This window comes from Trichosurus vulpecula, chromosome 3, assembly GCF_011100635.1.
Source record: "Trichosurus vulpecula isolate mTriVul1 chromosome 3, mTriVul1.pri, whole genome shotgun sequence".
Classification (NCBI taxonomy): domain Eukaryota; kingdom Metazoa; phylum Chordata; class Mammalia; order Diprotodontia; family Phalangeridae; genus Trichosurus; species Trichosurus vulpecula.
The window spans coordinates 111,244,066-111,268,569 of NC_050575.1; the positions used below are offsets into that span (position 1 = coordinate 111,244,066).

General features: G+C 44.2%; 1 protein-coding gene across 1 annotated transcript in view; it reads right to left on the reverse strand.

The window, feature by feature from the left end:
- KIAA1755 (KIAA1755 ortholog) overlaps positions 1-24,504 on the reverse strand; it is a 73,809-nt gene that overhangs the window by 35,328 nt on the left and 13,977 nt on the right. The window contains exons 3-5 of the mRNA XM_036753145.1: positions 13,110-14,547; positions 11,932-12,120; positions 5,350-5,473 (exon numbers count right to left, since the gene is read on the reverse strand). Of these exons, the coding sequence (XP_036609040.1) occupies positions 5,350-5,473; positions 11,932-12,120; positions 13,110-14,547 (1,751 nt within the window). The remainder of the gene's footprint in view (positions 1-5,349; positions 5,474-11,931; positions 12,121-13,109; positions 14,548-24,504) is intronic.

Here is a 24,504-nt window from a genome sequence, read left to right on the forward strand (position 1 = left end):
CCCCTTCTCTAAGGTCTGATATATTATATTCTACATTCTATATCCTAATGTCTATTCTAGCTATGGCATTCTATGTTTTATGTTCTAAGGTCTCTTTCAGTTTTGACACTATAACTTACTCATTTTGCAAAAGTCTCCCTGACCCAATCAATAAAATGCTTGGGGAGTGAATACACCTCACCCATTCCTGAAATGTGCCCTTTCGGCATCTGCCAGTTGGATGGCAGATGCAACTGCAGTGGGTGGACCCTGAGTGCTTCTGCCAAGTGACTTGGCTTCCTCCATCTGATCCCAAAAGGTTCTGGGGAGGCACCCCCACCCTCCCCTAGATCTTCCATGAGGTCTTTAGGCTGACAGGGGAGGCAGCCAATAGCTGTTGCTTTTGGAGCTGGGGCATTGCCCAGTATTGCCTTTGGAGAAAGGCCTGCGAAGTAATTGGTTACTCCCTTTTCCTGGGAGGAAACCTGTTCTGCTCCTTGGCCTGAATTGGTGTCTGGACATGTGACTCAGGTTCTCTAAAATCACTTCTAATGAGGCCCCAAAAGAAAAATAGACCATCTCACACCTTGGTAAATAGAACCAGATGCCAGGGCCTACAGGCTACCCTGGGAATTCTTCTTTGAAGAGAAAATCTCATTACCACATGTTTACATAGAAACTTGGATACACACAAGCACATATGCTGACCCAGAAACACGTGTGTACACATACATGCACACAAAGCTAAACCTTTAGAGACATACACATAAGAGCACACTCACTTGTACCCACTGACATACAGACCTGAGCAGATAGAGAACAAGTAGGCACAGACTTGCATGTACAATTCAATCAAATTCTATTCAATACTCATTCATTGAGCCACCAGAGAGCCAGAGGTAGACACAACAGAGATCCTGCTTTCAAGGAGTTTATGCCCAGAGACACATGCAGTGAGCAAGACAGCTGCACATGCATGTACACAGACCCACACTGGCAAGTACCTGCAGAGATATATAGACAAGCACAAAAGTGAACCCAACCACTGATAGGCACCAACACACACACACACACACACACACACACACACACACAGACATATGACATACAGGCACGTGTAGCTTAGACAAATTATTTCTATTTGCAAAGTTCTCATCCTTATCAAGCATTTTGGGTCCAACTGCTGATCTAGAGAGGCTTGAACAAACTGGCTTGAACAATGTCCTTCAGAGGAGAACTGCCTCTGCCTAGCACAAAGGTTCCCGAATTTATTTGGCCTACTGCCTCCTTTAAAAAAAAATTACTCAGTGCTCCCCTGGAAATCTACTTTCTTTAACCCTTTATTGGTTTTTTTGGAAATTTGTGTCATCCCAAAAACATATAAAATACCTGAAAAGATGATGCATCTTAAATTTCATAATTTATTATAAATTTGTGTTTTTTTTTCCTGTATTGAAGTTTTGATGATGCAACATTGCATCATGTAACTGTATATTGTATTGTAAACATGTTATACACACATATTTCTGTCCTTGCTTGTTGGACTTTCCAGTAATGTGTGACACACTTGCCTGCCAACACTTGCTTGTTAAGACCTGTTGGCAGATTTGACTACTGATTGGTTATAACTTGCATTTTGTGTATTTATTTGGAAAATAATGTAACCCCTATGACTTTAACTGTTACACAACAGATGAAACATGTACAAATGATTATTCAAATTTTTCTTCTCTTATTTCCTCATGCTTCCACCGCCCCTTATTTTTATTCAGTGCCCCCCAATTGCACCTCAGGCTCCTACTGCCCTACCCATCAGTCCAGTGCACCCTAGGAGGCAGTATCATCCACTTTGGGAACCTGTGGCCTAGCATATGCTGCTGCTCAGTACTCCCCTGATCCCCTTTCTGGGGGCTAAAACCTGCTCTCCTGTGTCCATGCCACCAGCTGTAGAAGCTGGGAAAGGGTTTGGCTGTGTCTTTAATAGATCATAACCGTCAGAGCTAGAAGATCAGATATTCCAAACTCCTTATTTTGTGGAGGAGGAAACTGAGACACAGAGAAGGAAGTGCCCAGTCTAAAGTCACCCAGTGATTTTACATCAAAGTCAAGACCAATCATCAGTCTCCTCACTTCTAGCTGAAGGATCTTACACCACATCCCCTTTATTCCCGAGCTCATTTCTTGGAGTGAGGGCTCGCTTGGAGGAGTTCTTATAACTCTGCTAATGTCTATGTGATATTATATGAGAGGCACTGCAAAGATCCCTCTCCAGAAATCCCTCTCCCACCAACCTGCCCTGCTTAAAATTTATCAGGAGCATCACTTTGTTGGCTTAAGGAATGGAAAGGTCTGGTTAACATACAAATACATCACCCAGATAGGGAAAGACATTAACCCAACTGGCACCCACTGTACACAGGCTGATGGATACAGGTCAGGGATGTTTGAGTAGGTAGGAATGGGGACCTGGGAACATGTTTATCCTGGCCTATAAGAAGGAGACCTGAGCCGGGCCAAATACCCAGAATGCCTAAAGGGAGCATTTACCCCATGGGTTGGGGTGGCTGGGGATGTGGACATTCAGCTTTGCAGACAGGAGTTGGGAAAGGAGCAGCAGGGAGCTTCAGCTCTGGTTACCCTTGCCTTTGCCCCTACTCCCCATAGGACAGCCCTGGGCTGGAGTAAAAATGCCCTCTCTTTCAGTGCCAAGTTGGATGAAGTGATTTCAAAGTCCAGAAGATGGCAGCAGCCTCTTTCTGGACAAGGTCCAGACTGGCCCATGGATTATACCATCCCCCTCCTCTTCCCACCCATTCCCTGCTCCAAATAGCTGATTGCAGAAGCAAAGCTTATTAGCCTGGAATGTTTCCATGTCCTTTTAGAACCTGCCAGCTCCTGCCCTGAGTCTCCCCGCAAAAAAGCCTAGCCAGAGGCAATGGGCCTTGTGACTGAAGCCTGGGACAACATGGCTCAGTCCAATTCATCACATGACCTTGGACAAGGTATTTCCCCTCTCTGGGACTCAGTTTCCCCTTATGTCAAGTGAAGAGATTAGACTGAGTTTAAAGTCCCTTTTGTTCTATTCCTTCTTGCTCCCCCCGCCTCTCCACAAAGCAACTTCTGTCATGGAAGCCACTGATTGGCCTGTGACATCAAGGTCAAAAACCCCTCCCTGGCTTTTGAGGACCTCTTCAATCAGGCCCTATCCTCTCTACAGTCATGACCATAATCTCTTCTATTTTGCAGAGGCATTATGGGCACTGGCATGCATTGTCTCATTTGTTTTTTACAATGCTGCTGCGGTATTGGCAGAGTAGCATCCAGGAGTGGGGGGCAATGCTATGCTTGCTGTGATGTACTCTGGTACATCTGGTACCACAGCCGAAGTGCTGTGTTCAAGCCTGGCTGCCATCTCTGGGGCCAGACATTGGGAGTAAGATGGAGAGCACTAAAAGGAGGGTCTTAGGGACACACCATTAAAGTATCCACTAAAGGAATCTGAGCTGAGGTTTGTGGGGAGGGGAAGGGAGAAGGCAGGTGATCTTAATTTAGATTAGGAAGATTCAGGATGCCAAAGTCCTGTACAGGGAAACATGGAGTACACAAGGCAGTAAAACAAAGCAGCTTCATTGAGGTGACATACTTAAAATATGAAGGGCAGCAGGGAAGACGATGGAGAAAAGTCTGGTCCATTGGGACCATGGTGAAGTTGGGCGGACCTCACTAGGGCCCTGTAGGCCATGGGACAAACTCACCAACCAGTAAAGTCCTGGTGGGTTTTCATAGGAGGCCTCGGTATTGGGGGAAGGGAACAAGGAGTCTGGACCTGGGGGCTAACACTGTCATGCAAGTCAGGGTGAGGAAGATTCATGGGGCATTTCTGGTGGGTAGAAAAAGGGATGCTGGACTATAACTACTGGCCTTTCTCTGGCAGGCTGACTCAAGGCTTTTGAGCTTCCTTGGAGATTCTTCAATTAATAGGATAGGGAAATTACCATGGGGGTCATTGGAGGGGGACAAGACAACTGTTTTCAAATATTTGAAGGCTTGGCACGTGGAAGAGGGCATAGATTTGTCTTTTTGGTCCCAGATGAGCGGTGAATTGAAGTTGCAAAGAGGCAAATTTACTCTTGATACAAAGAAATCTTTGTTACAGCCCCAGAGTAGAGCCCCCAGATTACCATGGGGGTCATTGGAGGGTGACATGACAACTGTTTTCAAATATCTGAAGGCCTGGCACGTGGAAGAGGGCATAGATTTGTCTTTTTGGTCCCAGATGGGGAGTGAATTGATGTTTCAAAGAGGCAAATTTACTCTTGATACAAAGAAATCTTTGTCACAGCCCTGAAGTAGAAGGGCCTGTCACAGGAGGTCCCTCATTTTTCCATCGTAGGTACGTGGTAGAGGTAGATTTTTGCCCAGTTGGGGTTGACCTCTGAGGCCACTTCCAACTCTTGAGATTTCGTGGTTCTATGATGTGAGTATGATTATCTCCATTTTACAGATGGGAAAACTGAGGCTTATAAAGGGGAAGTGATCTCTCTCTCTCTCTCTCTCTCTCTCTCACTCTCACTCTCTCACAGGCCCAGGTCTTTTCCTGACCCTGAGTTTTCCTGCCTCCACACCTTTGCCCATGCTTTTCCTTCTACCTGGAATGCCTTTCCCCTCCTCTCTTCTTCGTTAAGCCCTACTTTCCTTCAAGGCTCAGCTCAAGGTCATCACCTCTATGAAGCCTCCTGGAACTCTAAGGGATCCCCTTGCTGTTTCCTTCTGTAGTTTTTCTTTCTTCCTACCTCTTAAAAGAGGAATTCTCAGTAGCTCTCAACTTGCTTGAGTTCCAAGGCCACATCTTGGATATTCCAACATTTCAGACCCAATATGCTCCAAGCTGAGGTTCTTCTCTTTCCCCTGGGCCTTCTCCTCCTCCAGACTTCCTTATCTCTTGTGTGGATGGAGTTGGTGGAGGGGGGAACCATCATTTACTCAGGCTCAAAACCTAAGTCATCTTTGACTCCTCCTTTTCCCTCATTCAGGATTTCATGGATCATCGAGTCTAACCCTTCCACCACAGAGCATAAAACTGAGTCCCAGAGAAGGGAGGGTACTGATTCATGAAATGAGAAGTTAAGGGACAATTTGAACCCAGGGCTTCTGATTCAGATCCAGAGCTCTTTCCCTCAGGCCATACTACTGAGACCTACTGATTTTTGTCATTTCAAATGTGCGTGTGTGTGGTGGGGGGGAACGGGAAGAAGCCAAGAGGCCAGGTGGCTTCTAGCTCTAACCCTGTTACTGAATTGTTGGGTGACAATCTGGCCTTGTTCAGCTCATGCTTGTTGCCCAACTTATAGACGCCACCCACTGTCATACCTGGGGATGGAGCACAAGTAGATGAGGAGCTTGGTGACCTCTCTGGCTGAGCACCATGGCGCATCCCATGCTGAGCCACTCGTGGTCACCTGGAGCAGACGTCTCCCTGTCTTGTCTTGGCTACCTGGGACAGAAGAGGTCAAAATAGAGTTAGGTTTGAGCTCACCCAGTTGGAGAGCTTTTCTAAGGAGAACAATTCTCTCTCCAAAGTCACTAGATTTAGAACGGGAAGGGATCCTAGAGGGCATTTAATCCAATCCTTCTCCCTATTTTACAAATGAGGAAACCGAGGCCCAGAGAGGTTAAGTAATTTGCCCAAGGTCACACACGTAGTAAGTAGCAGATACGGAATGAAACCCCAGGGATGTGTTGATTTCTGACTGGAAACATACTTAGCTTCAGGACAGCAAATGATTTTGAACCCTGGGATAGGGAGTTAATTACCAAAAAAGGGAGTTAGCTTCACTCTGGTCCATAGTTATAGACTGAAAGAATACGAACGAATCAGTGTAAGTCTATCACTACTGATGAAAACAGTCCCAAAGGATATGACCAAGCATTTCCTGATCCAGCAAACCGATGTGATCTCTCCATCTGCTGTCTGAAATATCACAGCGATTTGTATCCCTCACAGAAGTCATCATCCTTCACCTCGTATTGTAAAGATCTGTGTCCCTATGTTAGTCCTTTACTAGACTGTGGCATCCTACTAGATCATGGGAAAACCTCGTATCCCATGTACCAACAGTGAGCACACTGTCAATGTTTGGAAACGTCGGTCTAATGGCCGAACGTAGAATTGTTCTAACTGACCACTAAGATCCAGTCAATGGAAGATGAGCACCTCAAGGAGAGGTTTTCACTTTGGCCTCTGGATCTCCAGTGCCTAGCACTGTGCTCCACACATAGTGGGTACTTGATAAATGCTTGCAAAATTAAACTGAATCAATTGCCAAATACTACTGATTTCATGTCTTCTCTCCTTATAGGTCCCCCTGCTTTTGCTCTCTCTTCCTACTCTCCTACACATGTCACAAGGTAACAGCATCACCTTCCCTAAACACTGCTCTGGCACTCTTGCTCAAACGCTCCGATGGCTCCCTATTATCTACTGAGTGAATTCCAAACACCTTTACCTTGAGGGTTTAAGGTCATCCTCAATCCAACACTGCCTTATATTCTCAGCCTTATCTCACGTCACCCCACTCCCTGTACCCTGCACTCCAACCAAATTGGACTCTTTTCTGTCTCCCAAACATGGCCTGTGCTTTACCTGCCAGTTTCCTATGCCTAGAAAGAGAGAGAATGTGGTGTAGTGGGAAGAGCGCTAGTCCAAGATTCAAAGTACCTGGATTCAGGTCCCACTCCTGACACTACTTGTATGACCTTGGACAAGTCATTCAACCTCCCTGGCCTCAGTTTCCTTATCTGTAAAGTGAGGAGTTGGACTAGATGGCCTCAGATCTCTTCCAGGTCTTATGATCTTATAATTATAAATATTGCTGAATTCCTGCTTAGGCTTTTTAACTAACTTAAATGCCATCTTTTTTATGAAACTTCCTAGGACATCAACATCACCCAGACCACTGGTTCTGCTTCTAGTCTGGGCCTCAGAGCATCATCTGGGAACATGGCTCTGCCCAAGACTCACTTCCCTGGAGTGAGGGCTAGGGTCAGTGGGCTGGAAGCATTGCTATTCCCAACGTTCTTAGTTTCAAAGTCTGAGGCTAACTCCATCAAGGTCTGAGGGGAGGCAGTAGTCAGGGAGAAGGGACAAGCCATCCCCACTGCTTATCAACCAACTGCCACCCATAGGGCAGGCAAGCCAGCCTAGTTAGAGCAGCAGTACACGCTGAGAGAGATAGAAAGGCAGGAGGCAGCATTTGCCAGGCAAGTCAAACCACCACCACCTCGGCGACCACTTCCCCTTAGACCCTGAAGGAGGCAGCCCAGGACCTCGAGCCCAAGAGCTTTGGGGATAGCAATGCTTCCAGTGATCACCCCGGATTGCAAGCCCTATGGTGAGAGTTGGATCCTGGCAGCTGCTTCTGCAGAGCCATGAGGACTTAGAAAAGAGAGCTTTCACCACCGGTGTTTGGCTCTCTGAAATGGTCCAACATCAGAAGCCGGTATGATTTTATCAGTGGAAATCACTTTAGAGAAGAGATATTACCGTATGATTTGTCATTGTTCATGGGACCTTTCCATCTGACTGGCGGTTGAGACCTTCCACGTGTGCTGTCTCCTCCACTAGAATGGAACCAACTATACTGTCTTATGTTTCCATTTTTATCCCCCGTGCTTTGCACAAAGTAAGAATTTAATAAATTTTTTTAAAACAATCCTTCATTCATCCACTCTAATGATCTTCATCCTTGGACCTCACATTGTACTTTGCTGCTATTGTTGAGTTGCTTTCCAGTATGTCTGGCTCCTCATGACCCTATTTGGGTTGTTTTTGAAAAGATACTGGAGTGGTTTGCCATTTCCTTCTCCAGCTCATTCTGCAGAGCAGGAAACTGAGGCAGACGGGGTTAAGCAGCTTGGCCAGGGTCACACAGCTAGTAAGAGTCTGAGGATGGATTTGAACTCAGGAAGAGGAGTCTTCCTGACTCCAAGCCTAGTACTTTACCCACTGCACCACCTAGCTGTCCTACATTATACTTTGCTTCTTGCTAATATAGTTATCATATTAATATGTATATTAATATTTATATTGTATATTATAATTATTTGTGTTTATTATGGTATTAGCATAAATGTGAGCTTTGTGAATGCAGGATCTGTGTCTTATCTAAATGTTTTCTCTCCCCCAGTCCTGAGCACAGTGCTCTGCATATAGGAGTTTAATAAATTTAATAAATGCTCTGAATTTAATAAACTTTGCTGAATTAAACTGAAGGAAGGCCTCCTTGAGGGCCGAGTTGGGGGTACCATATTCTTTGGATATGGCTACCAGCGTCCAGGCTAAAAAAGCCTGTCGTCTTCTCCTCTGGGGAGTTTATATTCAAGGCAGGCAGAGAATAAAAACCAGCTCTGTCTGCAGCCCTGTGATGGCCTGGGAAGGATCAGGGGAGGTGTGGTGTGGGGGACATTGGGGAGGGAGAAGGAGCCATTTACAGGCCCTGCTTTCTATATTTATACTTGCAGATTTTCAGTCATGAGATTCATGTCATGTAATTTCCTGTTCCCGGGAAGACTGCAGCGTCTGTTCCCATTATCCTCCCTGTCAGGAGGTGTTCAGCTTGGAAGCCATCAACACCCCATCTGTTCAGCCAGCAAAACTGCTGTCGGGCCCTGACCTTTGTAAGCTGCCCTTGGCCTTCTTGGCCAGGCTCCCCTCCACGCTGTTGGCCCTCTTCAATAGGGGCCATGGCGGGGTTGCCTGACCCTCACTCTGGAACTCTCTCTCTCTCTCTCTACACCCTCCTCCCCTAAAAAAAAAAATAACCAGACTTTTGAATCGTAGAATGTCAGAGCTAGAAGGACCCTTACAACCATAGTAACTGTCAGCATCTCTAAAGGACTTTGGGGTTTGCAGAGTGCCTTACTGACATTACCTCATCTGATCTTCATAAAAGTCCTGGGAGGGAGGGACTCTTGTCATCCCCATTCTACAGAGGAGGAGACTGAGGTTTGGCAAGGTCGAGCATCCAGGGTCACATAGCTAACCAATGTCTGGGGAAGGATTGGAACTTGGGTCTTTCTGAGTTCAACACCTGATATATGATGCATCATGTCCCCTAGCTGGCTAGAAAATAGAATGTCAGAACTGAAAAGAACCTGAGAACACAGACTGTCAGGGTGGCAGCGATCACATTTCTAAAGTCCTTTAAGATGTATGAACAGTCTTCCTCAGTACAGCCCTGTGAGGTGGCTAGTAAAAGGGTTATCATTTCCATTTTGCAGATGAGGAAAATGGGCTCATGTGGGGCAAGTGACTCATGCGGCACACAGTGCTGGGCCTGCGGCAATTTAGTAAATGTTTGTTGATTGATCATACAAGGCCACATGTGGAGTAAGCAGCAGAATTAGAACCCTGGCCCATGCCTCCTCACCTCAGGTCCAGGGCTCTTGTCTCTACAACATGACATCTTACCTTAGAATAGAGAGTGGGCTATCCCTCCTGTCCCTCTTTCCCTCCTAGCCTTCCTTCCTTCCTCCCTCCCTCCCTCCCCTCCCCTCCCCTCCCCTTCCCTTCCCTTCCCTTCCCTTCCCTTCCCTTCCCTTCCCTTCCCTTCCCTTCCCTTCCCTTCCCTTCCCTTCCCTTCCCTTCCCTTCCCTTCCCTTCCCTTCCCTTCCCTTCCCTTCCCTTCCCTTCCCTTCCCTTCCCTTCCCTTCCTCCCTCCCTCCCTCCCTCACATCATGTCTGTAACACCCTGTAGCCACCAACCTTTGGGTTATTCATTTATAAGTCAGCATGGCCTAGTGAGAGGAGGGTTAGACTGACACCTAGAATCAAATTCTGCCTCAGCAAGTCATATAACTTTTCTGTGCCTCAGTTTCTTCATCTGTAAACTGTGAATGATAACAGTCTTCCGCCTCACAGTACTGTTGTTGTTTAGTTAATCTTTAGTTGTGTCTGACTCTCTGTGACCCCATTTGGGGTTTTCTTGGCAGAGATACTGGCGTGATTTGCTATTTCCTTCTACAGCTCACTTTTCCAGATAAGGTAACTGAGGCAAGCAGGGTTAAGTGACTTGCCCAGGGTCACACAGCTAGTAAGGGTCTGAGGCCGGATTTCAGCTCAGGTCTCTTGACTTCAGGCCCAGCGCGCTACCCACTGCGCCACCGAGCTGCCCTATGCCTTCTAGCTGTCCTTCACAGTATTATAGCGAGGATCAATTGGGATAACATGTCTAAAGCACTTTGAAAACTTTAAAAAGCATTACACAAATGCCAGCTATTATCACTATTATCACTTTGGTTTGGGGGAAGGGCACAGTAGAAAAAGTTGCTGGATTTGGAATCAGATGACTTGGGTTCAAATCCTGCCTCTCGCCTTACCTAGATGACCTTGAGTAAATCACTTAAACTCCCTAGGCCTCAGATTCCTCATCTGTAAAGTGAGGAGGTTGGACTAGAATAATCTCAAAGGTCTCTTCCAATCTAAATCTAGGATCTCTTGATTTTGTAATTCTTCTGAAACCTTGGTGTTCAATGACTTACAGCCATTTAGCATTGCTGGAGGTTTTTGGTCAGTCAACAAACCAACAAGCAGTTATTAAGTACCTACTATGTGCCAGGGATTATGCTGGGGATACAAAGACAAAAGCATGGTCCCTCTCAAGGAGCTCACGTTCTAGTTATGAACATTCAAAAGACTATGATGACTGAAAACATAATTTTGGGGACAGGATTTTAAACTTCTTAGCCCCAAGCCCAAAGCTCAGTCCACTAGTCTTTGTTAACTTGATTAAAGAAGGAAACAATACCATGTCCTTCAATGAAGGTGTCCAGGAAAAGAGTAGGCAATTCAGTCTGTGGAAAAAGAGGGAAGGTCTAGAGTAGAAGTATTGAAACTTCAGTCTTAAGACCTCTTCACATTCTTAAAAATTACTGAGACCTCCAAAGAGCTTTTGTCTATGCAGGTTATATCTCTTAGTATTCACAATATTAGAAATTAAAACTGATAAAATTTTAAAACCTTTACTCTTTCATTTGAAAATAATAGATTGATTCATGACATGCTTATAGAAATAACATATTTTAAATGAAAAAATAACCCTATTTTCCAAAATAAAAATATTAGTGAGAAAAGTGGCATTGCTTTACATATTTTTGCAAATCTAATGTTTGGCTTAATAGGAGACAGCTGGATTCTCACATCTGCTTCTGCATCCACTCTGTTGTGATAGGTTATTTTGCATGAAGTACACGAAGAAAATCCAACCTCATACAGATATTCTCGGAAGAGAATTTCAATAGGCAAATAACATTTTAGTATTATTACAAAAATAGTTTTGTCCCTCCAGACAACTTGAAAGAGTTCTGAGTACTTCCAGGGGTCTAAGGACTATATTTTAAAGACAAAGAGTGGTCAGAGACCTCACTCGGGACTAAGACTCTAGGAACCTTAGGAATGATGGATCTTAACCTAACAACTCAATTCTATCAATATAAGCCCCAGGCCTTGTGGTAGGTGGTAAGGCCATAAAATGAAAGGCCCCACAGTCCCTACAAATATAACAGTGAGTAAAATGTGAATAGGGAAATGAAAAAATCTATATAAAGTGGTCTGGGATACTTGAGGAGGCAATTTTCAACTAAGAAGCACCAGAGAAGGCTCCAAGGAGACATGACTGTAAAATAAAGTCACTTAGCCTGCCTGGGCCTCATCTGTGAAAAGAGGGGGTGGAACTAGCTGGCCTCTGAATTCCCTAGATCCCGAATCCTGTGAGAGATGGTACCTGGGGCAGGCCCTGAAGGAGGGGAAGAATTATAATAGAGGCAGAGACGGGGTGTGTTTTAGGTATGGAGAGGCTTCATGGAGGCATGGAGAGGACAGCATGAGGTCAATGAATTGTCTTCAAACCTGTGCCCCACTCCCATCCCCCACCTCTCTGGTGACTGGAGCAGTACCTGGCAAGCAAGCTATCCCTGAGAGGAAGATCTCAGCCTTCAGATCCCAGGCATGGAGCGGCTGTTCAGAGAGGGTCTCTAAAAGCGCGCAGTCTCTTTCTGGGAGGTCCATACTTGAACTGGCTTTAGCACCGAAACCCTGGGTGGAGGAGGCTTCCTGGACAGATGTTTTGGGCTGACTGGAGCCAGCTATGTGAAAGAAAAGGAAAAAAAAAACCATGAAGTTTTCTAATGAGTGTGTTAGAGTAGGAGGCTGCTTCAAGGAGGAAGTTTCTCTCTTTCATAACAAATGGGTGGGCATGAATTTTAAAGGAGCACCAGGAAACTGCTTTAGCAAGTAGGCACTGGTCTCTGGGTTTCTTGTTTGGTTGTTTTTTTTTTTTTTCCGTGCCTGGTTGCTGAAGAAGAACATAACTGCATGGGTGCCCCTGTGCCTCTGGAGGGCAGCATGGTTTGATAAATGCAGGTTTTTGAGGGACTAATTAATTTTATACCGTGCTTCACCTCTAGTCAAAAAGTACTGAACTATTCATCCCTGAATTCACTCCTTATCATACCCAGTGTGCTGTGGTGCGTTCGATTTGGAGCCCAGGGCTCTGGGTTCCAATCCACTTGCTGTCACTTTGTAGTGAGGCAGTGTGGTCCAGTAGATAGAATGATGAACTTGGAGTCAGACAAACCTGGGTTCTTAGCTTATCTCTGATAAGCTAGCTAGGTGGGGGTTATAAGCATCTCTAACCTTTCTGAGCCTCAGTTTTCTTATCTGTAAAGTAGATCTCATAGTAGGATCTAGTAGGGCTAGGTAATGGGACTTGGCCAAGGTCACACAGATAGTACGTGGCAAAGCTGAGATTTGAACACAGGTGCTTGGACTCTTTATATATAGTTCTTTTTCCACTATACCAAAGCTATTGTGGAGCTCAAATGAAATAATGCATGCATAGCTTAAATGCTATATAAATAGCAGCTATGACCTGTATAACCCTGGACAAGTGATATTTCCAACGGTGAGTTTCATTTTTCTCATCTGTAAAAGGAAGGATTGGGAGCAGAGGACCCTTAAGGTTCCTTTCAATACTAAATAATCTGTACACTAGGAATGATAGTGTGTTTCTTTCAAGAAAGGCTATTATAAAATTCCCTCCCTGCCCCCTATAGGGTCCCATGGCATTACTTACGTGTAGTATTACATTTCCCCGAGGATTTTGCTCTGCCCATTTTGGGGGAGTAAATAGAAGACATGATTTTCCAGGGTCCATTATGCAGGTGTGTGACTTTCTCTGGGGGAGTAGGATCCTGTGAAGAAGGGGATTGTCTGTGCCCTTTCAGGAATGAGAATTTCTGATTGGTTGTGGGAGATCCTGACCTAGAGAGAATTCTAGCAGAACTAGCTGGGGACTTGAGAAGTTTTAGGTAGCCTTGCAGACCTGTCTCTTCCGTTCTGCTCTCCTGGTGTACCATTTTGTGAGCAGAGGCTACCTGAAGTTCAGGAGAAGAAGCCCGGCTGGGGCTGCATCTGAGCTGTGAGTTACTCAAATGCTTTCCAGCTGCAGGTTCCAAAGTTTGTTCATTCTTTGTGCTATCTGATTCTTCTTTAATGGCAGTCATCAGACCCGAACTGAAGCTCACTGGGTTCTGGAGAGCAGCCAAGTAGGACTCACGGTAACGACATCTTGAATTCTGGAACTGAGAAGATCCATTGAGCTTTCTCCTCAAGCATGGTGTACAGGGCCCATCCTCAGAGCTCTCTGGTTTCCCACAAGTCCACTTTTCAGACCCTGATGCAAAAGAAGAGGAACCACTGACCACTGATGGAGATGGCATCTTCTGGGTAGGAGATACCATCTGATTCTTCAATGGTTCTTTGGTGTCTGAAGAAAGGGACTCATTGGAATTCACTGTTGACTTAGGTGGAGAACACCCTCTCCTCTCTTTGGAAATCTTGAGGAGATCCACATAATCCCCCTCAAGGTTCTGGTTGATCATCTCATCCATGCTAGGGGCAGCCAATATGCAAGATTTCTTCCAAGACCCTGTTTGTTCCACTTTGATGAGTCCTGGATACTTGTTCCTGCTTGACCTCCAGGATCCTGTGTCTTTATTATTGAGTATTGGCTGAGAGCTAGCTGTGCTGGGGGGTTTTGGGTTGCTACTGGACATTGTCTGGAGCATCCCTCTGGGAGTGCTCAAATCTAGTGCATCTAACTGGAGAGACACTTGAGAGAGGGAAGGGTCAACCAGTGTTTGGGGTTTGTGGACAAATTTGGGGGCAGTTATTTTTATCCAAGGCACAGGAGAAACTCCTTTTTCTGTGGCCACCAGGCAGCTATGAAGGGGCCCTCTCTCAAGGTCTTGGTTGAGACCCTCTAGCCATTCCTTGGTGAATAGAATTGGGTATGATGACTCAGGAACTGGTCTTTCTTCCACGTTTCTCAAGTCCTTGGAAAGGCATTTCACCATGATGCAGACAGACTGTTCTTCATGGGGCTCTGCCTGTAGGTAGAAGTCTCCCTGACGTAATAAGAGGGGGTTCAGTGGTGCGAGGTGAACCACTACCTCTTCCCCAAGGCATAGGGGCCAACCCGTGTGGAGGAACAGGCAGTGTGAATACGGAGCCTGAAGAAAAAATACAATGAGAGTCAGTGAAGCAGGAAGTAGGAAACCCTGAGCTGGGGTTCATTTCTTCCACTGTTCACATCTAGAAGAAGGCTTCCAAATATCTGTCGGCAAATCCCAGTCTACTTGCCGAGGGAAGAGAAGGGGCAGGTTAGAGAAGTGGTACTTATACCTTTTCCATGTTATTCTTCCTGCCTGGTATCTGCTTTAAGCCCATCCATCAAGGCCCAGCTCAAATCCTATTGCTTCCAAGAGGCCTTTCCAGGCACTTTTGCCCTCATTCATTGCTCATATTTTTTACATATTTTTAATAGCCCCTGTAGAAGCTGTGTGTTATACAGCGCTGGTCTAGGTATCAGGAGATCTGGGTCTGTATTTCTACTCTAACACTTACTAGCTATGTGACTAAAGGCAAATCACTTAGCCTTTCTAGGCCTTAGTTTCCTTCTTTATAAGATGATGAAAGTAAATATGTCTGAGGTCTTTTCTAGTTCTAAATCCTACCGAGGCAGAGCAGCAATAATTTGGTTGCTGGCAGGAATACAGAATGAAGTCATGCTATGCCTCTAGTCTTACATAATGAAGTTCCCAGGGTGGTGATTTCACAGGGCCAAATGGCATCATGGGAGGGGAAAACCGTGGAAAGAAATTTAATTGCTTTAAGTCAAACCATAGTGGCAGCTAAGAAAGACTCTAAGGAATGCACAAGATAGATCAAAGATACCCAACACCTTCTCTAGTAAGCCACTCAGTATGGCTGGCTGAGGTCTGTATCACAAAAGAGCTAAAGATAGCCCTTGGGGCTACAAGCTAAAGAAGCTGCATCACAGATGAAGATGGGTTAGTGAAAGCAGAGGCGATGCCCAATAGAGAGCAAGATGACAATATCACCAGAGGACACTGGCAGCTCTGTATCTTTGTAAGTTATTCCTTGGTCACATATGCTGCCTATATGAGTGACCCTCTATGTGATTTTTCTGGTCATGTGTGTTCACTGCATGTGTCCCCTTAACCAATGATGGTTTGTAATCTAGGGTAGAGGGTACTCCTGTATGTACGGGGACAGGGAAGAGATGGAGATTTTCCTTATCACCTACCTTATGTCTTTAAATTGAATGCCTTTTGCTTTGAACTACTGTGTCCCCTGATTGATATGGTAAAGGAAACACATTGGTCATGTCTATTGGTTTTGCTTGACTCTACTTGTTTCACTGAAGAGCTTCTAATTTTCAGGGGGAAATGGTAGGTAGTAATAGTAACATAAAAAGAAAAAAAGAAAAGAGCTTCAACAAAACATGTACAAATACATCTAAGAGAGCAAAAGGAAGATCAGCAGGGGATATAAACAAGCAGGGTAGTTTTGTTATTATTGTGTTTAATCAAATATACACCCTCAAATACCTGCATACAATATAAGTTCCCAGCTTTATATACAATCCTCTTTTCTGTTCTTTCTATATTGAAACATTCATGTGTGTTGAGAATGTTTGTTCATGTTTGTTAGGTTCATAATAAAAGAGAAAATCAACAATTTTTTTAAAAGAAAATATATTGGTGAGGGTTTATAAACTATGGGTTTGAATTGGTGCTTGACCCACAAAGTGCCTCAAACCTGGTGTAACTTTCTTAAGGCCCACATGTGAGGGGAATCTGGGGTACTATGTTATCCTATGAATACATGGCTAAAGAGTCAGGACTTTATCCTGTAGGACAGTTTCTCAAACTTATCTGACAGTGGAAATATTTTGGCACTTGAAATGTTTTAATGGAACCCATAAATTTTGGTCTAGGGATGAGGATGCAATCTAGGGAATCCCCTACGATAAAAATGATTTAGAGAAATTTAGGGTCAAAGTAAAGAATGTTAAACTTGTTTTTTTAATCTCATAATAGCAATAGGTAATGAATATTTTATTTTGTATATCATTTCATGTTTAATATTTTAGACCAAAATATTAATAACATTAATATTTTCTCACAGGATCCCTGTGAGTTGATATAGGGCATACTTATATCCCATCTTCACTTCTATCTGTGATGTAGGATACTTCCATATCACTTGTTCACTTCTAGGGACATAGGGCACAACCACCTCAACTTCTTCATGGTAGAATGTAAGTGTCTTGAGGGCAAGAACCATTTAAATTTTGTTTGTGTATCTCTGGTGTCTATAACAGCGCTTGGCCCATAGTAGACACCTAATAAATTCTTGTTTATTGACTGATTCATTGCTTCCATTGTTATAGGACCAAATCCATTCACTATCCCACTCTCCACAATGGATATTCCAAAAATTCTCATCTCTTCTCAAGCTTCCCGAGGCAGCCCCTCCACCATCCTCTCAGATGAGGACCTTACCTCCTACTTAACCAAGAAAACTGTGAATGAAAACATTTACTGGGAGCTTCCCTCACCTTACATCATGTAAATATCTTCCTCTCCTCCTCCTTCACTCCAGGCTCTGATTAAGAGGTGGTGCTTCTCCATCTCAAGACAAACCCCTCTACATGTGCCTTTGATTCCACCCCTCTTGACTTAGGAAAATTGTCCCTGCTCTCTCTTATCTTTGATCTCTTCCTCTCCCCTTGTTCTTTCCCTGACTCTTAAAAACATGTTCATGTCTCCCACATCCTTAAAAACTCTCCTTTGATTCTACCTTTTCCCATTCATAGCTAAACTCTTTGAGAAAGTCATTTACACTGGATATCTCTATTTCCTTTCTTCACAATCTCTTCATTTTTCTCTTCTGTAATCTGACTTCTGACCTTAACTGAAAGAGTCCTCTCCAACAGGACATCTAGGTGATGCAGTGATAGAGTGCTGGGCTTGGAGTTAGGAAGACTCATCTTCCTGATTTCAAATCCGGCCTCAGACACTTACTGTCTGTGTGACCCTGGGCAAGTCAATGAACCCTGTTTAACTTGGTTTCCTCATCTATGAAATGAGCTGGAGAAGGAAATGGCAAACCACTCTAGTATCTTTGCCAAGAAAACCCCCAAATGGGGTCATGGAGAGTTGGATATGACTGAACGACAAATGATCATTCTGATATAATACATAATAATAAGGAATAGCTAGTATTTATATAGCACTTTAAGGTTTGCAAAGAATTTTACAAATATTTCATCTGATCTTCACAACAACCCTAGGAGGTAGGTGCTATTAGCCTCCTTTTGCAGTAAATGGAGAGGCTAAATTACGTGCCCAGGGTCACACAGCCAATAAGTGTCTGAAGTTGTGTTTGAACTCATGTCATTCTGACCCCAGGCCTGGCATTTTATTCGTGGCTTCCTTGTCAGGGTTCTGTGACTTCTGAGTGCAAAGTCCCATGACCTCTGGCATTTGAAGGGATTTTTAAGAATGCAGATTGCAGTAATGAAAACACTGCACAAGGAACACACACACACACACACACACACACACACACACACACACACGCGCACGCACACACACAACTTGGGAACACAGACAGGAACTTAGAGAAAGCCATTCATGTAACCAGACATTCTCAGAGTTGTGTTCCTCTACCCCTACAGAGCTCTCTCCTGGTTATATGGTTTTCTTGTTCTCCTTCCTGACAGCAGAGCAGATTTGAAATATGAAGGCCACTCAAAAATAATGACTCAGAAATCTGCTTTATGTAATCTGCCTACAGGCAACCTCAGAAGGGGAGAGACCCTTATAAGGTTATTTTGGCAAGAGCTGCTGCCTTAATGCTCCAAAGATCACTTATTCTGTCTTCATGATTGTGATGACAACATTCCTCCCTGGCTTACCTTTCCTGAAAGGGTGACTATAATTTGGCCTTCTTACATGAATCTAGAGGGTGTTGGGGACAGAAAGAGGATGGGGGTAGGAACTGGCTCCCACCAGCAAGGACATAGCCATCCTTCTCCCGGTTGTTACTGTGCCATACGGTAATTAGAGTCTTTATCTTTGCCTTTTGTTGATCGGCCATGTGTCAATCAAACGTGTTGGCTAGCCCATAAAACTCAAAACCTGCCCAGAACATCTCAGTGTACCCACAGGAGGACACAGACAAGCACTGCATAAGAAGGGGAGGCGTAGATGACTTGTAATTTGCATTATTTTCTGCATCTATATTCATTAGGGAAAATGGTCTATAATTTTCTTTCTCTGTTTTGACTCCTCCTGGTTTAGGTATCAGTACCATTGTAATCTGCATTATTGAGATCACAGATTCATTTGAGAATCTGAGAACTCCCCCCAACTCAAGATAGTCCTTGGCAGAATTCCCAGCAGTAACGTACTTTACAAATGCTTGTTGATTGACTAGTTGGCCACAGCCCCAGCATGTGTATGTTCACATTTATTATCCTTCTACTTCTCCCTCTGCCTTATAACCCCAACCTGTTCTTCATCTACACTGTGACCTCCAATCCCTCAACTCCTCAGTTCTTTCTCAGCTACCACTCCTGTACTGAATCATTTCAACTCTACAGGGTCCTGTTCTCTTCAGTACCTCACTCCTGTATCATGTTGTCCAACTCACCCTGCCAAGCCTCGGCCTTGAATTACTCCTGCTGTTCCCTGCCTACACACATGTGCTACTGAATGAAGTGAAGGACAGGAGGTAGGGGAAATCATGTAATTGTGATGGCTGCATCTACTACAAATATATGTTTCACAACTTCAAGTGCGCTCTCATTGCTGCAAGGCATATTTTTTACCCTTGCCTAATAAACTCACTCTCAGACCTTCCCATCCCTCCTCAAACCTGCCATGGCTCTCCCTGTCCCTACGCTCTCAGCTGAGAACCTTGATTCATATTTTACCTAATGAGGCCACTGGCCAAGAGCTACCTCTTCTTCTCCCCTCCTAATCACCTGGATGCTTTTTTGCCACTATCTCTCTCTTCACCCCTGCCTCACAGGCTAAGGCCAACCCCTCAACATACACAAATGATGCCATTGCATCTCACTTTCTCCAGCAGATTGCCCCCACTGTCACCTACCCGTGTCACCTATCTTTAATCTTTCCCTGAATACTGGCTACATCCCTATTCAAATCTGCCCGAGTCTTCCCCATCCTCAAAAACACACTCCCTTGATCCATCTATCCCCACTAGCTATTGTGCCATATCTCTCCTGGTTATATGGTTTCTTGTGCTCCTTCCTGACAGCAGAGCAGCTTTGAAATATGAAGGCCACTCAAAAAGAATGGCTCAGAAATCTGCTTTATGTGCTTAAACTCCTAGAGAAGGCCATCTAAAATAGACGCCTCCATTCCCTTTTGTCTCCCTCTCTTCTTAAATCTCTACAGTCTGCCTTCCAACCTCATCAATTAATCAACATTTCTCTCTCCAAAGTCACTAAGAATCTAATTGCCAAATCTAATGGGCTTTTCTCAATCCTCAGCCTTCTTGACTTCTCTTTAGCCTTTAACACTATTGATTACCATCTTTTTTTTTGATTTCTCTCTAGGTTTTTGTGACATTGTTCTCTTCTGGTTCTCTTCCTGCTTATCCAAGTGCTCCTTCTCAGTCTCCTTTGCTGGATCTTCATTATTGCTCACTGTGGATGTCCCACAGGGTTCTGTCCCGGACCTTCTTTTCTTCTCTTTATGTTCTATTTCATTTGGCAATAGTATCAGCTCCCATAGACTCAATTATCGTCTCTGTGCTGATGATTCTCAAATTTACTTCAGCCCTAATGTCTCTGCTGGAAGCTAGGTGGCTCAGTGGATAGAGTGCTGGCCTGAAGTCAGGAAGACTCATCTTCATGAGTTCAAATCTAGCCTCAGACACTGTGTGGCTAGTCATTCAACCCTGTTTGCCTCAGTTTCCCATTTGTAAAATGGCAAACCGTTCTAGTGTCTTTGCCAAGAAAACCCGAGATGGGGTCATGAAGAGTTGCACACAATTGACATAACTCAATAACAACATCTTTGCTGATCTCCAGACTCACATCTCCAACTATCTATTAAACATTTCACACTGAATACCCTATAGACACTTTAAACTTAACATGTCCAAAGCAGAACTTATTTTCTTCCTCTTCGAACCCTTTTGTCTTTCTAACTTCCCTATTACTGTTGAGGGTAACACTATCCTCCTATTCCCCAGGACAACTGAAGTATCATTCTCAACTCCTCACTCTCTCTCACCTCCTACATCCAATCAGTTGCTGAAGCTTCTTGATTTTACCTTTGATACATCTCTTGAATATGCCCCTTTCTCTCCTCTGTTACTGGTACCACTCTGGTGCCCGCTCCCATCATCTCATACCTAGACTATTGTAACAGCTGCTGGTTGGTTTCTCTGCCTCTGCTATAGCTCATCTTCTACTCACCTGTCAAAATGATCTTCCCAAAGCACAGGTCTGACCATGTCACCCCTCCCTATCCCCACCCAATAGACTCCAGTGTCTCCCTATCACCTCCATGATCAAATATAAAATCCTGTCTACACCTTACCACCTCCCCCCTGCCCACCCCAGGCCCCACCCCATGGACTCCATGACCTAGTGATGCTAGATTCCCTTGCTATTCCTTCTGAAGACCTGAATATTTCAACACTGGGCATTTTCTCTGGCTGTCCCCCATATCTAGAGCGTTCTCCTTCCTACATGTCTACCTCTTGGCTTTCATCCAGGTTTAGCTAAAATCTCACCTTCTACGGAAAGCATTTCCCAATTCCCCATAATTCTAGTGCCTTCCCTCCATTGCTTATTTCAAATTTGTCTTGCATATCGCTTGTTTGTACATAGTTGTTTGCATATTTTCTCCCCCATTAAACTGTAAGTTCCCTGAGGGCAGGAACTGTCTTTTGCCTTTCTTTGAATCCTCAGTACTTATCATAGTGCCTGGCACATAGCAGGAACTTACATATTTATTGACTAGCTGTTCAGAATGGGAGTGACCCAAACAGACAGTCACCTTGCTTTCAATTGTTGATAGCTCTTCAACAAGGGGTTCCTTTCCTTCCTCAGAGGAATCACCTGATCTAGATCTCCCCTCTCCTTCCCTCCTGTCTTCTGCTCCAAATACAGGCCACCTGCTGCATAGTTTGTTGAGAAAATCTATGGTTGGGCCTTGAAGGTCAGCCAACGTTCACTGTCTACTCCCTTTGCTTCTGGACCACAGGTAGTGAGCAATTACCAGCAATGTTCTGAGGATAGGGATATTGTTGAGACTACTGTGGGCACCTGAATGTGGCTTGCTTTCTGCACCATGAGTCAACCCCTTATGATTCCTGCGGATGCTTACCTAGCCTGTGTAAGACCACTGGCATCACAGCAGGAGGGAGAACAGCTTTCACTGTTCATGGGCCAGAATCCTGTGAGCCTGTTCACAGCAGCCTGGATAAACATTCAGCAAAAGAGACTGAGAAGGATCACTCAGACAGATAAGAAAAGAACCAGGACAGAACAGTGTCAGGACAACCTAGAGAGAAGAGAGTGTCAAGGAGAAGAGGCTGAGCAACAGTCATAAAGGCTGCAAAGTCATCAAGAAGGATAAGGATTGAGCAAAGGCCACTGAATTTGGCACTTAGGAGTTTATTGGTAACTTTGGAGAGAACAATTTTCAGGGAGAGAGTGAGAAGAGAGAAAGTGGGGGAGCCTATTGTAGATGGCCTTAGAGAAGTTTAAAAGAAAAGTCCAGAATAGGGCCAAGGGGAGGAATAGAACAATGGCTTTCTTATTTTGTTCAAATTAACATTCATTTTTATTTTAAGAAAAATGTAAATGGTGGAAGTATAAGGTTTTAATATAATCTTTTTTGTCCTTGTTTGTCCATTTGAATGTGTTGATAGCTCATTCCCTTCCCCCGCCACCCCCCACAACCTTCTCTAGTATCTAGGAAGCCACAGATACTGGCAGGGCCTGAACCTAGGAGTGGGTTCAAATCCTACCTCTGGACCATCATGACCGTGGTCAAGTCACTTACCTTCTCCATTCCCCAGTCAACTCTCTAAGACAAAAAAAAGTTCTTAGCTTGAAGGTCTGTGAGCTTGTGAACTGGTTCAAAATATATATATGCACACACATACACATATATAATCTGAATAAATAAATTTCAATATAATTCATTCCTTTTTAATTCAATCACTATATTATTGTGGTCCAGTCGTTCTGCAGTCATTTCAGACTCTTTGTGATCCCATTTCAGGTTTTCTTGGCTAAAAGGCTGGAGTGATTTGCCTTTCCTCCTCCAGCTTATTTTTACAGATTAGAAGACTGAGGCAATCGGGGTTAAATGACTTGCCCAGGGTCACACAGCTAGGAAGTATCTCAGGCCAGATTTGAACTTAGATCTTCCCAACTCCAGGCCAGCGCTCAATCCAATGTGGTATCTCACTGCACTATGATGATATTACACTGTCTTACTGAGGTGGCTAGGAAGTACAAAGGATAGATCGCAGGGCCTGAGTCGCGGAGAACTGATTTCAAATCCTGCCTCAGCTAGCTACTAGCTGTGTGATCCTGGGCAAGTCACTTAACTTCAGTTTGCCTCAGCTTCCTTAACTATAAAACAGGGGGAAAATAATAGCATGTACCTCATAGGGGGTTGTTGTTAGATCAACTCAGGTAATATTTGTAGAGTTTTTTAGCATTGTACCTGGCACATAGCATGTGTTTAATAAATCCTCGCTTCCTTCCAATGTATTTTATCTTAGGCATTTAGAAGCATTATTCTGAGAAGGAGCTCAAAGGTTTTATCAGACTGGCCGTGGAGTCCATTCCATAGGAAAGGCTGGGTATCCCTGCTGGAAAACTCCAAGTGGTGGAATATTTGTAAATTTTCCACAGCCGAGGGCAGCATCCTATGGTGATGCAACCCCAGGCCTTCACAGAGAGAAAAAGTAACTATCAACACAAAGTCAAACATGCAAAAATGAACTAGAATAAAATTATGTACAAAACCTCAGACTTCCTCAATTTGCAGTCTGTTTCAAAGCAATATTTATATTAACTTGAACAAGATGGGAACACAATTGTTCTGTTTGTTTATATGGTCCCTTCCCGCTTTTTTTTTTTTGCTTTTGTATATTTTTCTGGATTTTATTGCTGTTACGTCTGCCATATTGCCTCTTGTTGATAATTACTGTCTATAATAAATCTATTTAAAGAAATAGGATGCAGAAAGTGTTTTCATAGACAAAACCAGTGCTGACCTGGTGGCACAGTATTATCTGGAACCAAAACTGAGGTGAGGCAAGTAGAGTTTTGCCTGAGGTGCTCAAATTTAGAGGGGCAAAATTTTCTCCCCCACTTGGCTGTTGAAGACCATTTGGCAGCTTGCATCGGATGTAAAAACAAAACAAAACAAAACCAGGCTTTGTCCTTCTGCTTCTCAGATCACTTGCCTAATGTGGGCAATGGTTTCTCATGCTTGGCCCTTAACTCCCTCTGCTCTGAATGCCCTTAATACTATTTTTCTCTACACTGTTTTTCTAGCAGCACATTTCAAAATATATTCCCATTTACAAACAATTATCATAGCCAAGTTTTTTGGAGAAAAAGCTTCTAAATGTAACTAACAAACTTAAGTCACACGGTCTTGTAGGTAGTCCCTGGAAAGATTCTGCTCCAAAGAAGAAAGCCCTAGTCACATTACGAACTAAGCCTCTGCAATAGAGCTAGAGGGAAACCTTGATCACCTTTATAAGCCCTGGTCTTCCTGTGAGCCCCAGTCAAGACTTCTGCACCAAAATCCATTCCTGCTAGTCACCCAACTTCAGCACTGAAGCATTTCATTCCTGGCGCTCTTTCTACCCTGCCACCTAGCTGTCCCCTCATGGCCCAGAGTTAAGAAGACCTGAGTTCAAATGTGGCCTCAGACACTTACTAGCTGTGTGACCCTGGATAAGTGCTTTAATTTGTCTATCTCAGTTCCTTCACTTGCAAAAAGGGCCGGTTGTGAGGATCAAATGAGAGAATATCTGTAAAGAGCCTAGCACAGTGCCTGGCACATAGTAACTTCTATATAAATGTT